Below are 14,212 nucleotides of genomic sequence, written 5' to 3' on the forward strand. Positions count from 1 at the left end.
AAGTGCACGTTTGTTGAAAACCCCTATGAGAAAGCCAAAAGGAGCGTTCACCATTTCCCGGTGCCATTCACAGCTCGGGGATGCTGTGGTGCTGCCCTGCGAGAGCCCAGAGATGCGTTTGCTCCTGCAAGAGCCACGCCAGGCTCCATCCTGAGCATGCTTCTGCTCTATGAACCGCACACTGTTTATATTCTAGCACTGAAGTCTTTATTACTTTCCTGTTAAAACACACCAGAGCACGTATCTCGGGCATGGCAGTGGCGTGCACAGTCCAGGCTCCCGCAGGGAATGACCTGACTGGGACAGCCCCAGTCCCTGGGAGGCAAAAGCACCAGGGATTAGACCTGGAAATGTCCAGAAAGACAAAGGTGTGCTGCCAGCCGCTGGTTCCTCATGCTCCTTCGGTGGCAAACAGGTAGCATGAGGATACGATAGTTGCTTTTGGAGAGCGAGCAAGTGAGCTACAAGTTGTCGCCCAGGCACGTCCTAGTCATCTTTCTCCATAAACTATCCAGCCCCACGCTGATGTTGTGCTGCAAAATCTGAGAGCGTTTTCTCCCAGGCAGAAAAATGATCAGGAGGGCGGGGGGTGGGGTGGTGGATTTCTCCGCATTTTCTCCATCTCTCTGCAACGTGAGCCGGGAGTCAAACGTGGCAGCAAGAAATAAAGGCAGACGATCCCTCCCTGCTCTTGCTCGCCGCTTCGCCGTTCATCAGGGCAGCCTGGCCTCCGCCCCAGCCTGCCGGCATGGGGCTGAAATCAGCGAGCGCCGTTGGGGGCTGCTACCCCCAAACTGCCACCTCCCTCCGCCCCACCAGCAGCTGCGATTGCCACGTGGAGCAGGGCTGGGTTACAAGCTGTCAGCATTATTTTGCATGAGTAAATGCAGCATGTAAGCCTTGCCCACAGGAACAAAACCAGATTAAATAAGCAATGGGGGTTTTTTTTTCCTCCGAGGGGTAGGGTTTAGAATAATTTAATTCAAGTCGGCACGTACATTTTGGTCCTGTGCTACAACAGCAATCCTGGACCCCTTAATTTCTTTATAGTCATGGGTTGTAAAACTCCCAGGAACTACAAAAATGTGGGACCACATCTAATCGCAGCAGAAGGGTCTGCAAGTCAGTGTAGTATTACATCTCTGCTCTAGGAGAAAGTTCAAGTTAATCATCTGCTCACTCGGGAATACCCAAGTCTCACAGAAAAAAAAAAAAATATCCAAGCACGAAACTTCAAAGGCATTTTGCTGCCTAACGTTCGCTGAAAGCATTGCGAATTAAACACCAAAATGCCTTTGAATCGCTTGGCGACGATCTCCCTTCAAAGGCACTTGCCGTCAAAGTGTCTGCTCATGCGTGTGGAGCCTGGCAGGAGGCCAAGCCCGGCGCGACGGTTCCTGATCCGAAGGGCTCCGGCAGCCTGTCCCGCGTCGTCCGCGCGCGCATTGTTCTGCAGACAGCTGATGTGATCCTTTGGCATAGGAAGGAAATGTACTGTACGTAGCTGGTGAAGGTCAGCAGCACCCAGAGAGGCCATTTGGCAAGAAGGCTGCTCCCCCGTTCCCCACCACCCCCAAAGTGGTGAGCTCCTGCGGGTCCAACTGTAAAATGTCTTACAGATGTTAGATAAAAAGTAATGGCAGAAAATGTATGCATGACCCTTAAAAAAGAAAGTCGCGAAAAAAAATAAACAACCATGATCTGAGGGAAGTTATAGATTCTTCCTTGGTTTGTTTGTCGACTGCTGGAAGTAGAGATGTCTGTTCCCAGATACTTCTGTTCCACCAAGGGGTTTGCTTCCTAGAGGTCTGAAGAGCTTCATCTCGGTGTGTTTGAAGAAAAAAACCCCATAGATAGCGGCTGAGTCTCTGATATGCTGGATAGGAGCGTGCCTTCCCTCAACTAACTTTACACCCTTTGGTGAGAAGGAGGGAAGAAGGTGCGAGAGCCATGTGTAATTTCCTTTTCGATTGCTCTTTGTCCACTAATGTCGCAGATTCCTCCCATGAGTAGAAGTGTGGAGGGGTTCACGCTCCCATCCTTATCCACCTGCTGCTCTGTTGCCTTTCCGTCATTCTCTCGGGCTGGCTGTACAAATATGGACTCAACCCATCCATTCTTCAGTACCAACTTTGTTGCTTATCCTTTTAACATTGGGCTCTCCCCATTTTAAATGAGAGCAGTCACACGAAAACTTGGCATCCCACTGAAGCCATTGAGGAGGAGGGGGCATCCCACAGCTCAGTCACGTGCTGTGGTTCTCCTCATCGGCCCAGGACATTGCCAAAGATGGCCTTGCACTAGCCCTTTTTGAGGATGCTCTTCAGACACGGCACTCAGTTTTGGCTTTCACCACCCCAGCTGAGCTTAGCCTCAGACTCAACAGTTTTGGTCAAGTCCCTCAAAAGAGGTGGTCACTCTGGCTCTCGGTAACTGGTGGCCTGAGCCTACACCTGCCTGGCCCAAAGCAGCTGCTAGGGGCCACCGCGACCCCTGCCAGCCACCACATGAGAGGTGAACCCTTTCCACCCCAGCCAGCCCCCAGCTCGGGCAGGGGTGTGCGGCAGACATCCAGGTGCAAGCTGAACCCCCCTGAACTGCTGGGGCTTGTGCCAAGCGGGGCTCAGCCCCCCAGCGCCCCGCTCCTCCCAAGGGAAGCAGGGCTTGTGGGGCCCAGCCTGCGGGAGCCGCCATACCCCTCCTTCCCTCACCGCCACCAGAGGAAGGCTCAGAAGGTTTGATAGACCGGGTTGCTTGGTAGATGGGAGGTTTTCCTGATACTGGGTGAAAGCTCCAGAGCTATTGATCCCTTAAAACCTCAGCAGGCTGTGGTTAGGGGCAGCACATGCCAGGGTCCCCCTTCCCTGGCTCCTGGGGACTGGAGGAGCTCCACTGCTGTGCCTGGCATTCCCACCCACCTGCCTTCCCTGCAAACCAAAAAAACCCTTATCTAACCCAGTCTCCTGCTGGGCTAACTTCTGTGAAGGCCGCTAGCTCCTCGGCTCAGGCTGGAGCCTCAGGCTGCTGCTGCAGAGATGCCTCCTGGAGCTGGTCCCCTCCAGGAGCCTACTTGGAGGCTCCAAACCGGTTTGGAAGTTGCTTTGGGAGAAGACAGGAACCTTTTCCAGGGGCTCCCAGTGCTGTGATCTTTAAGCACATCGGGCCGAAGCTTGCTGGAGGAGGCAGGCCATTTTAGATCTGGCCCCCGTTGCTCAGAAGCACTTTTGTAAGGGACTGGTCAAAGAGGGGAGGGCATGGCTTTGGCTTCTGCCATGGCTTTGGTTTCTGCCATGGTTTTGTCACAGCCCAGTTTGTGATTATTAAAGGCAGCAAATCCTCAGGTTCCTTAACATCTGGCCTTACCTACTGGAGCCTGGGGAATTAAAACAAGCCCCGGGAGCGCAGGGGACACGCCTGGGCCCGTAGGATCAACCGCACCGGTCACTTCCCTCAGAGGTGCCACGGCTCCCTCTGCCCCCAGCCCAGCAGAGACCCTGCCGCAGCCCCCCACCTCCGGGCACCCCCAGCTGCGTTTTGCCATGGAAATTCCACACCTGGACCGTGCTGATGGAGGAGAGGGGCTGGGATGCGAGGTATAGCATCACACCGGTAAGTATTAACACCCACGAAGGTGGCGTTACACGCAGTTCTGACACCCCCCAGCACCCCCGGAGCACAGGATTGGGCTGGTGGCTGTGTAACGCGCATGCGGCCACCTTCCGAAGCAGCTATCACCTTAGGATGTCGTCACCCATCTGTGTCCTCCTAGATCTGAATGTCCCCGGCACTGATCTTGCTGCGGTTACTGTCTGTGATGCTACATAGTGTGTGGGGGGGGGTGTTGGGGGGTGTTGGGGGGTGGGGGGGGTGTCACAAAGGCACTGGCGGGGTTGGGGTGTTCCCTGGAGCACCCAGGGGTGCCCTGTACTCCCCAGGGTGGGGGCTGTCCTCCTTGCACCGAGTTGGGGTCCTCTCCTCATGCTCTCTGCAGCACAGGCATGCAGCCACGGCTGTGCATGTAATACGACGTAAAACACATCCATATTAACTAAATTCATATGATGAAGATTAATTGGCGCAACAGTTACAGAATTAGTTTTCCCAACAGGTTGTTGTTTTGTGGGGGTGGGTTTTTTTGGGGGGGAGGGGGCTGTTTTTTCACCACGAGTGGGTGCGAGCTTTCTCAAGGGTTTTGCCCCGGGGTTTCAGGCCGCTGTGGCGGTTCCTCAGTGGCCCGTAGCGGGCGAGCGACGTGGGGAATAACACCCCTCCCCCACCCGGCCCGCCCGCCCCGCGCGCTCCTTGCGCGCCTTACGTCTTCGCCCCCACACGTGACCTCATCCCATCGCCCGCAGACGCCATCGCGTCGGACCGGTGACGGGCGGCCGCCACGCGCGGCGCGGCGGCGGGGGCGGGGCCGTGCCCCATCCCCGCCTCCTGGCCCCGCCCCCTCCCCCTGTCCCGCCCCCGTCGGGGACGGGCGCGGCGGGAGCGCGGCGGCGCGGCGGGACGGAGCGGCCGGCGGTGCCGGCAGTGGCCCGAGCCCGGCGGGGAGCAGCAGCGGCAGGAGCAGGACGGCGGGGGCCAGCCCGCCAAGCCGGGCGGGATGGATAAGTACGACGATCTGGGTCTGGAAGCCAGCAAGTTCATTGAAGACCTCAACATGTACGAGGCCTCCAAGGACGGTCTCTTTCGGGTGGACAAAGCTGCCGGCAACAACCCCGAGTTTGAGGAGACCAGGCGGGTCTTCGCCACCAAAATGGCCAAGATCCACCTTCAGCAGCAGCAGCAGCAGCAGCAGGAGGAGATGCTGATGGCCGCCCTGAACGGAGGGGCTGCCCTCGGCGCGCCCCGGCCCAGCCCGCCGGCGGCACGGGGAGCCAAGCCGCCCCCCGCCGCCGCCGAGGGGCCGCGCCTCAGGCCGTGCGACGGCGGGGAGCGCGCCGAGGCCCCGGGCGGCCAGGCTGGGCGCCGCGGCTGGGAAGCGGAGCCCGACAGGGCCCCCCGGGCGGGGGGCTCACGGCCCGGCGCCGGCCGCGGGGAGCAGCGGGCCGGCAGCCCCGGCGACCCCCGGGCCGGCCGCGGCGGGCAGGAGAACGGCGGCGAGGCCAGGCGGGGCGGCGGCGGCCGTGACCCGACGGCGGCCGGGCAGCGGTCCTCCTCCTTCTCGCACGCCCGGAGCCCCCCGGCGGGGCCGGAGGAGGGCGCCCCCGGCGCCCCGCCGCAGCACAGGTCCGCCTCCTTCTCGGCCCCCTCGGCGCAGCCCGCGCGCGGGTGTTCGGGCCCGGCCGAGCCCGGCGCCCCCGGGGCCGGCGGGGAGGGCAGCCAGCCCTGGTACCGGGGCGTCCCGCCGGCCTTCCCCCCGAGCTCCGCGCTCGCCACCCCCGGCGCGGACTGCCAGCACGCCGCCGCCTGCCCCGGCCCGGCCGGCCCCTTGGTGGCCCACGGTCACAACCACCGGCCCAACGGTGGCAGCGCGAGCCCCGAGCCGGGCTCCTCGCGCCTGGCCTCGCGCGGGCCGGCGGCTCCGGATGCGCCGCATGCCCCGCACGCTCCGCCGCCGCTCTTCCCGGAGGGTGCGAGCACCGTGCGGCCAGATGCTGGGCACCCGGAGGGCTCCGGCACGGCAAAGGTGAAGCTGCCCTGCCAGACCCTCCTCCCGCAGCCGGAGCAGGGGCCCTCGGTGGCCGAGCTGAAGCTGGAGGCGCTGACCCAGCGCCTGGAGCAGGAGATGGACGCTCGCCCAAAGGCCGATTACTTTGGTAAGGAGGCAGTCTGCCAGGCTGTGTGGAGAGGGTTCCTTGCGAAGGGTCGCTGCAGGGTTTGCACCTGCAGGGTTGTGTCCGCCCATACGCCCGCTTGGTTGTGCTTTTTCAGTTGCTGGCTGGCTTGTTATTTAACTTGCATTTATTGGGCGCGGGAGGTTCTTCCGCCTGCAATGCTTTTTTTTCTTTAATCCTATGAAATTTTAAGGTGAAGGTAGTTTAACAGCTTTGTAGGGGGCAGCGCTGAGAAGAAGCTGGAGCAGTGTCTTTTGAAGTGCCCTTCGTTGCCTGCAGGGAGGCACCTAACTTTTCTTGACAGTACTTCTGGTTCTCTGTGTCTTAAAAGCACGCTGCCTGACCACGTGTGGGTAGGAAGGCAGCCGTCAGCGTGCAGAGGAGTCACGCCTGCGTACGCTGCGGGCGCAGAGAAGGGTACAGAGCTCAGGGGAGACTTGCTGGTACCCTCCATGGAGGTGGGCATGGCCGGGCATGCTTGTGGGGTCCCTCGAAGAGGAGTTGCTTGGGGATGAAAGGGGTGGTGGTTTCTCAGACTCTCCAGGATTTCCCCCCCCACCCCCAGGGGCTGGTCCTCATCAGCTGTGAGAGGATCGGTGTATCCTGAAGGCAGCATGGGAGGTGGAAGGCACATTCCTCCCTAAATCTGGGGTCTGCAAGTAGTCCAGACCCAGAGGTTATTGCTGGTGCTTGACAGTGAAAAAGGACCGCTTACATGTGAGGATCTCCCAATAAGAATATTAAGTGTCCTGCTGGATTAAACCGATTTACTACTCCAGGATGGCAGAAGGTCAGGGGCAAATCAAGTGTTACCTTTCCCTACTGTGCCACTTTGCAATTTAATAGCGGGTGAGAGAGTTCAGCTTGTGGGAGAAGGAAACTTGAAGTTGCTGGGAAGGCTGAGAACTCCACAGTTAATTTAATGAATGACGGAGCAGGTCTAGCGTATGGCTTTTCCTCACGATTATAGACCCACTGTCACAGAAGTAGAAGCGGGGGCAGAATAAACTCCTCAACCTGGTGCAGAGGAACAGTTTGCATCTGAGGCTGCGCAGGTGCCATTGCACAGGGTCCTGTCTGGTGAGGTTGGGTGGCTCGGCGGTGGTCTGTGCACACAGGAGCAGCCATGGCTTTCACACCAGTCTCTGGGGACGCAGCTGGAGGGACCACTGAGTGCTCAGTTGCAAATTGCGTAACAAAATGTGTTTCTTCGCATCAGGCAGTGGCACTTGCCTGCAGAGGGCTGTGCTGGGATGTTTACCTTAATATCTGAGGCTGGATTCAGCCTTGTGGCAGGGCAGATGTGTTTTTCTTCTGTCACAGAAAAGTGATGTGTTGAGTTGCTGTACTTGGAGCGTTTTGGCCTGGAAACATGTTTTGGTGCTTTCTGTCCCACGCGGGCAGCATGTGGTTTGAATGAGCTCAGGGAGCCTTGTCTCAGGGGCGAGGGGGGCCTTAGTGCCGTGACAAGGAGCACCATGGTAACAAAGATGGAGTTGGGACAACAGTCTCCTGGGAGGTGGTGCTCAAAAGTGGGAGTATTTTGCTGGAGGTGGCATTATTCAGCTCCACTGGAGACATGTCGGAGGTCTCTTCAACAGACCCCACTGCATGCGTCTTCTCCTCATGATGCAAGTAAATCAGCTGGATCATACCTTGCCCAAAATGCGCATGGGGATGGGATGAGAAAGCCGAAGGACCTAGTAGGTGGTCAGATTTTTGCAGTTTTGTCACAAAATGAGGGGTAGCGCCAGGGGGAAGCTTTCATCCTGTGAAAAATTGGTAGTGAAGCAGGAGTAATTCTGGCAGCACAGAGTCCTGCTGGTCAGGCGGCCGAGTTATTGGTGAGCCCCAGGGAGGGAGGAGGGATGGAGGCTGCCTGATCCCTGGTGTGGTTGTGGTCTTTTGACATCCTCCCGACAGGAGGTTTTACACCAGGATGTAGTGTCTTAGAAATTCGGGAAGGAGGAGAGGGAGAGGGAAAAATGAAATGATGTAGTACTCACGGCAGAGGAAGAAGGAAAGTTTTGTGGAGCCTGAACTCTGGGGGGGAAGGCTCAGCAGATCTGCCCTGTGGAGGAGCAGGACGGGGCAAGTACCAAGGGCAAGTACCAAGGTATTTTAATTCTGGGCCTCCTCCCCCTTGTTTTCTCACTTTTGTTTTCGTTTTTTCGCAATTACCTTACTTCCTTTGGAGGAACAAAAAACCTAGCAGATCATCTGATTCTATCTTTGCTATGCCCTACCCTCAAGCTAGCAAACTTTAGGATGGAAAACAAATTATTTTATGCAGTAGTGATAAAAATGATCAACAGTTTGTTTTGTTGCAGACTTTTCCCCAGCAAAGGGAAGTCTAATGCAGCAGCTTTACAGTACATCTGAGCCAGGAAACGAAACCAGGACTGAAGTGCAAATGACCAAATTGTTTTATCTAAAATACTTTCATCTCTCTTAATTTTGAGTGCTGCTTTTGTAACAGGGGGATTATTTTTTTTTAAGACAGGTCTGTCCATCTTGGTAACATACAGTCCTTCAGTCTGGACCAGATACCTATCATGAACTTTTAATTCTGATCACAGTAAAGGAGCTGCTTTTTACTTTACTTTGTGACAATGAGTGTTTGTAAATGAAAGACCGGGAAAGGGTAAGCTTGGGGCTAGGTGCAAAATAGGTAGGCTGCTCTGCTGAGGAGTAACAGGCTGGTTCTCGTTATCTGTCAGCACTAGCTTGCTGTACAAAATACTTCTGTCTGCTCAGAGTATGTGTAAGTGAAAGGAAAGAAGCAAACAAAGCCAAGAATTATTATTTTTATTAATAGCGGCCTATGTGTGAGCAGCATGAGCCACACGTGTCTCTGGAAGAATTTGGGTTATCCAAGAGTGCTTTTGAAGCGCTGACTTGATTTATGTGGGCTGTCGAGGAGGAAGTAGGGAGTCTCAGGTATCACCCAGGTCTTAAGCTTGGGGAGGGAAATCCTGAAATTGCTCCTGGAGAGGCTGGTTCCCACGCAGCAGAGAAGGGGCCCCATGTCCCTGCGTGGTGTCGCTGAAAGCCAGCTTAGGTTGTATTCACGTTTTTGGTGTACTGTTTCCAGGGAACACCCAGGAGTGAGGTGCCTGAATCCCACTGATCTTCTGTGGTGTTCCTTTGGATGCACCAGCCTTCATTTCCACTTGGCAAACAGGAATTTTAACTAAACAGGAGGGAATGGGGGAGTTGCAACTGCTCCGCCAGCACCACCCAGTGCAAGGCAGGTGGGTTAGGTGAGGCACCATCATCCCAAGGACTGGTGCTGGGTGAGTTTTCAGGTGAGAGCCAGGCAGGTGCACAAGCAAAGCGAGCATCTGGCTGCACTGTCTGAAAGTGACTTGGTAGGGGAGAGGCCTGGCTGAGAGGTGCCAGGGTCTGCAGCGAGGTTTTACCGTTTGTTTTAGCAGTGCCTGTGGTACCACACCGTTCCTCGGTCTGCAAGCGCAGGTGGATGCTTTTAGAGGTGTAACATGTAGCATCGTGGTTTCACCAGGGCTTATTTCATATAGCTAGATGGAAATCTCTGTCTGATGAAGACCATCTACACCCTTACCAAGATCTTTTTCTAAAACAATTTTTATAAATAGTTTTCTAGTTATAAGTATTTTTTAGGTGTTGCATTTTGGCTTCCTTATTATTTTAAGCAGAGCTGATAAGCTACAGGTATTTTAGGAGCGCGCCAGGTGTCTCGTTATGCAGCAAAATACTGGGATGCTTCCCAGCAGTCAGGCAGAGAAGATTTCACAGCGAAGTCTGCAGATTTCTTTTCCCCGTGGCAGAAACAGAGGAGTAACCAAATGGCTGAACCCTGTGAAGACCTGGAACCCCAGCGCCTCTGAATCGGTGTCACCAGCTTGGAGGCCAGCAGTGCTGTTCCAAAGTCTTGTGCCTAGTGAAAACACTAATGTTTTACCACTGCCAAAACCACAATTTGTTTAACTTCAAGCCTGTACACATGTGCAGACTTTACCAAACCTTGCTGGTGCACCAGGATGCTTTGGTGGCAACAAGGGTAATTCCAGGGCTGCCAAGTGGAGAATTTCTGGTTAAAATGAAAGTTTTTCTGAGGTTTGTTTTGTACGTGCTTGATGGTAATGGTGTGGTTTCCACTGGGAATGAGTGCAGGCATCCCCCACTGCCTGTCCCCGGGAGAACACCACAGCTGGAAGGAGATGCCAGCCTGTAGCAGAGAGGAGGGAGAGGTGGCAGGGCAAGGTGGGTCCTGGTGGAATGAGAAAAGCTGGAAAGATTGTGGCATGTGGACTAGTGGGTGTGTGCAGATTGCAAAGCTTATCTCACTGCAAGGAACGAAGCAAGTAAGTATGTGTCAGGGATATGGCTCTTCAAGATTACAGCAGTATGCACTTCTCCTCCCTTCCTCTTGGGAGCTCAGCTGGGTTTGCAAGCTAAGGACAAATCTACAAAAAGGAAAAAAAATGGAAGGAGTTGAGGCAAAGTAGCAATAGGCCTTTCAGCCAGGATACTGTGGCAGGGGAGACTGAAAGGAATAAGGAGCCTCATTCATGTGGCACTGGAGTTAACATAGTGTCTGACATTGCTATAGGGTACTTAAAATGTCACTGGTGTGAGTTTGATGGCATTTTTGTACGTTGCTGGCAGTGTGTATGTGACTGTCTACAGCAAAGTCAGAGGTCAAGAATGTGGCATGCAAAAACAGTACAGAAAAATTGCATTTACCTGCTTTGTGGTTCTTTGGGCAGGGAGTACCTGTACGTCTTTGCTACCATTGAGTGATGACCCAGTTGCCCAGTGGTGAATGGGACCAAACTGCCAGGTTTTCCAAGCACTGGATCCCACATGGGCCTCCGTATCTCCTTGAAATCAGCTGTCTGGCAAGAGTGATTGCGCAGTATTGGATAACGGCACAGTGAGGCACACAATGTGTCTGATTTAGTTTGATGGAGAAGTGGCTTGGTTAAGGTGAGCCGCAGGGAGACGGCATCAGGTTCTGGAGGAGGTCTGAGGTAAAATGTGAAGAACTGAGCGTCTCATTAGGTATGACAGGATGAAATCTTTTCTCAGTGGTCAGTCTTTGAAAAATGTGTGTGCAGGTGGAGTGCTTGGTTCTCCTGCAATGAATAGGTGGGTTGGAAATGCCGAAGCTGTACCTTCACGAGGCATGTGCCAGCTTTCCCCTTACCTTGTTCCCCTTTCCTGCCCTGACGGGGAGGGCCCTCGTGAAGGTTCCACTTCTGCCAAGAGGCATCAGGGTCTGCTTCTGAATTAACCACCTGCGTGTCTGGGCAGATAGGAAAGATGATACCAGATTCTTTACACGCAAAGGCTCTGGGCGTTTATTCCAAATGCAGCTGGGGGTTCTTCAGCATAAATTCAGACTCCTGTAAGGAAAGGGCAAAAAAAAGAGTTGTGTGTTGTAGAAGGGTCAAGCTGATTGTGGAAATGTGGCTTGCATGGGAGTAAGTGGAAGGGTGGGACAGACTTACTCTTCCAAGTGTTGTTTCTGGATTAGCTGTACATGCAGACCCGTGCCACATGCAGAATCATCCTGCTGCTGTACTCTTATCTGGGACCAGATTGGCATGGAAATCTCACCACTGAAGCAACACACCATCACATTTGGCTCTCCAAAATTAAGTGACAGGCATAGCAAACCCAACCATGAGCACGTGTAGGAAAGCTTGGCTGTCCTGGATGTTGAGAAGGGGGATGCTGCTGGAAAACCCACAACTTTGTAGATAGATGATGTCTGGCACGTGGAAATAAACCATACCGACCAGTCCCAGAAAATGCTGCTGTTTAGCATGGTTTGCCTTGAATTTTTAGCAAGTGGGATATAGCAAATAACGGAGCCTCCTTCTGGTGAGCGTGAAACAGCAACACTTAGAGGAAAAAATGTCTCTAAAGGCTTTGAGTCCAGCAGTGAATGGAAATAAACTTGTTGAACTTTAAGGGTGGGATTGGCATTTCAGACCGAGCACCGGGTTCGCTTTCATTTCTGACAGCCCATGAGGTCTGCATTGGACCTGTTTGATCTTGTGAGCTGAGGCTGTTCCCAGTGGCAGCCCACCTCCCGGTTTGCAGTGCCGAGATGGAGTACGGTGAGCGCCGGGAAGTGCCTTACAGGGCATGTTGTCCGTCCCAGCTCTGCCCCAAAGGTCCCTTTGTTCAGGCGCTCAGCTGCAGTGCAGGCGGTTGTTCGCCACATGATGCGAAAGGGAACAGAGATTTCTTTGTTGTCCGGAGCCCGGCTGCCCTGCCGGCAGAAATTGAGCCGAAATCAGCAATTTCCATCCCTTTCGCTTTCCAAATCTGGCTACCATTCTGCCGCTGCGCTTGAGCATGGATTTACCGGTGCTGTGCATGTGTGGTGCTTCAGGCTTGTCAGCCTTTTCTTTCTCTTTAATAATACCTTAATAACATTGTCTGAAGTTAAAAGCCATAATTTCAGGGGGGATGTCTGCTCCAGTTGGCGCTTGCATAAGCGCTTGTTACTTCCAGCAAAGTAACCTGAGTGCAGAAATTGGGCATCTTGCTGAGCCGTGGCTACTCGGCATCCCCCTGCTTCGAGCTGAGGACAGAAGTTTTTGCTAAAAGCAGCTCTATGCCAAGAAAATTACGCAGAACCGCTGACTAGTGTCAGCGGCATGTGGAGCTGGACTGATGCTGCTGACATTTTAACTCTGTGTCCTGGGTAGCGGAAAGCACGCTCAGCACTGTTTCGGGAAATAGTCGCTGGAGCTGGCATGGAGCAGGGTGCAGAGTCTGGTTTGCAGCAGGATGGGGTTGGATGTGGCTCATGCTGTGCTGCCTTCCATCAGGCTGGCTTTGCACATGTGTTGCCTAGCTCAGTGACTGGCCACTCTCAGCAACAGGTACTGGTTTTTCCTTGCACAGTCTAAGCCGAAAGAACAGGATCATTGTGGCAGCAGGGAATGAAGGGGGAGGGGGGGGGGGGAAGTAGAAAGGAAAAAGCCAATAAAACCCACCTTTTTTTCCCCTTTCAGGCCAGGTGTGTTGGGAGTCAGAGGTGAAGGCTCAAGTATGTTGCTTAAAATACTTCATCATACTATATTTGGAAGAAGCAAAGACTTATTTCTAGAATAATTCCAATTGCTACTGAGATTTAATTGGCTTTCCAGTAAGATTTAGCAGATACAAGTGAAAACGTAAACTATACATAGATTTGCTGTAGTGCCATTTTTCAGTTGTCAGCCTTGCCACAGCTATAAATATTTATAGCTTGACTGCTTATTACATAGTTGGGTAATTTAGCACATTATAGTTTTTGCAGACAACATTGTCGATTTATTTTAAAAGCCCTTTCATTCCGTGACTTAAGTTTTCATGTTTTGAGGGCCTAAATATTTAAAGAAGTGGATATAGAAGGGTTAATCACGATGAAATGGAGCACCTACTGAAAGCAAGGAGGAAGGATGATGGGTGTGGTTGAGGGGCAGGAGATGGAAGAAAATTTGGGTAAGGATGCAGGAGCCCAGGCAGCTCCTGCAGGACCTGGCTGGACTGTCACCTGTCCCGTTGGGGAAAACACAGGGGCAGTGCCTATGCTCCGGAGCCTAAATGGGATCGACTGGAGGCAGCAGAGGCAGTTTCTGCCCTCCATGGGGTTTGCATTAGGGTATTTTATAGCAGCTTCGGGTTCCTGCCAGCATCTTTACCGTGCACTGTGTGTGCAGTCAGCTGCTGTGCCTTCTGCCTCCCACTTCTTCTTGCTGCTCATCCATATTCAGTGTCACCTGGCTGCTTTCTGGAAAGGAGGAAATCAGAGCACGCTGGTGAATTTTTTCTGGAGCAGCCACTCATTGGCACGGGGAAGGGGAGAATGCAGCGCTTGCAGTGCAATAAATACCTTGGTTATCTGGAAAGCCTGGTGGATGTTGTGGAAAGGTTTCGACCAGCAAAATTGGCAGGTTTTGCGCTCTCAAAACTTTCTGCTTGGCACTGTTGTTCAAATTGGAATTTTGTGAGGTGGCTGTTAGCTCTTGTGTCAGATGATTGTGCAGCACCTCAGGCTGCCGCTGAATGTGCTCATTCCTGGGAGAACATATCTATTTGAAAAGCTGAATTTTCTTATCTTCGTCTTTTCTTTTTTGCTTTGTAACGCTTGCATGATTAATCTTTTGCTTTCTTAAATGTTTCTTTCAGTAAATGAGATAAATCTGCTTTGTTCAAAAAGAACCAGCAAGTTTTGCTAACTTGGTGCCAGTCTGCGTGCTGAAGTGGGCCCGTGGCCAAGCTAGCATTTCAGCTCGGGTCAAATTTGGACAAAGCAGAGTAACTAATTATTGTCTGCAGCCTTGTCTCCAGGTTTGTGTCAGTGTGAACTCCGGCTGTGAGTGCAGCGGGGCTTGGAGCAGTGCTAGGGCAGCTTTCAGTATGCTGGTTGAATGCACAGGGGCAGC

At 53.6% G+C, this 14,212-nt stretch overlaps 1 protein-coding gene across 1 annotated transcript in view; it reads left to right on the forward strand.

Annotated features, from left to right (window-relative positions):
* The first annotated feature begins 4,372 nt into the window (after positions 1 to 4,372).
* The window catches only part of LIMD1 (LIM domain containing 1), a 35,713-nt gene continuing 25,873 nt past the window's right edge, over positions 4,373 to 14,212 (forward strand). Inside the window, exon 1 of the mRNA XM_056335566.1 lies at positions 4,373 to 5,762. Within this exon, the coding sequence (XP_056191541.1) occupies positions 4,607 to 5,762 (1,156 nt within the window). The 5' untranslated portion in view covers positions 4,373 to 4,606. The remainder of the gene's footprint in view (positions 5,763 to 14,212) is intronic.

The sequence above is a fragment of the Falco biarmicus genome, chromosome 4 (assembly GCF_023638135.1).
Source record: "Falco biarmicus isolate bFalBia1 chromosome 4, bFalBia1.pri, whole genome shotgun sequence".
Lineage (NCBI taxonomy): Eukaryota > Metazoa > Chordata > Aves > Falconiformes > Falconidae > Falco > Falco biarmicus.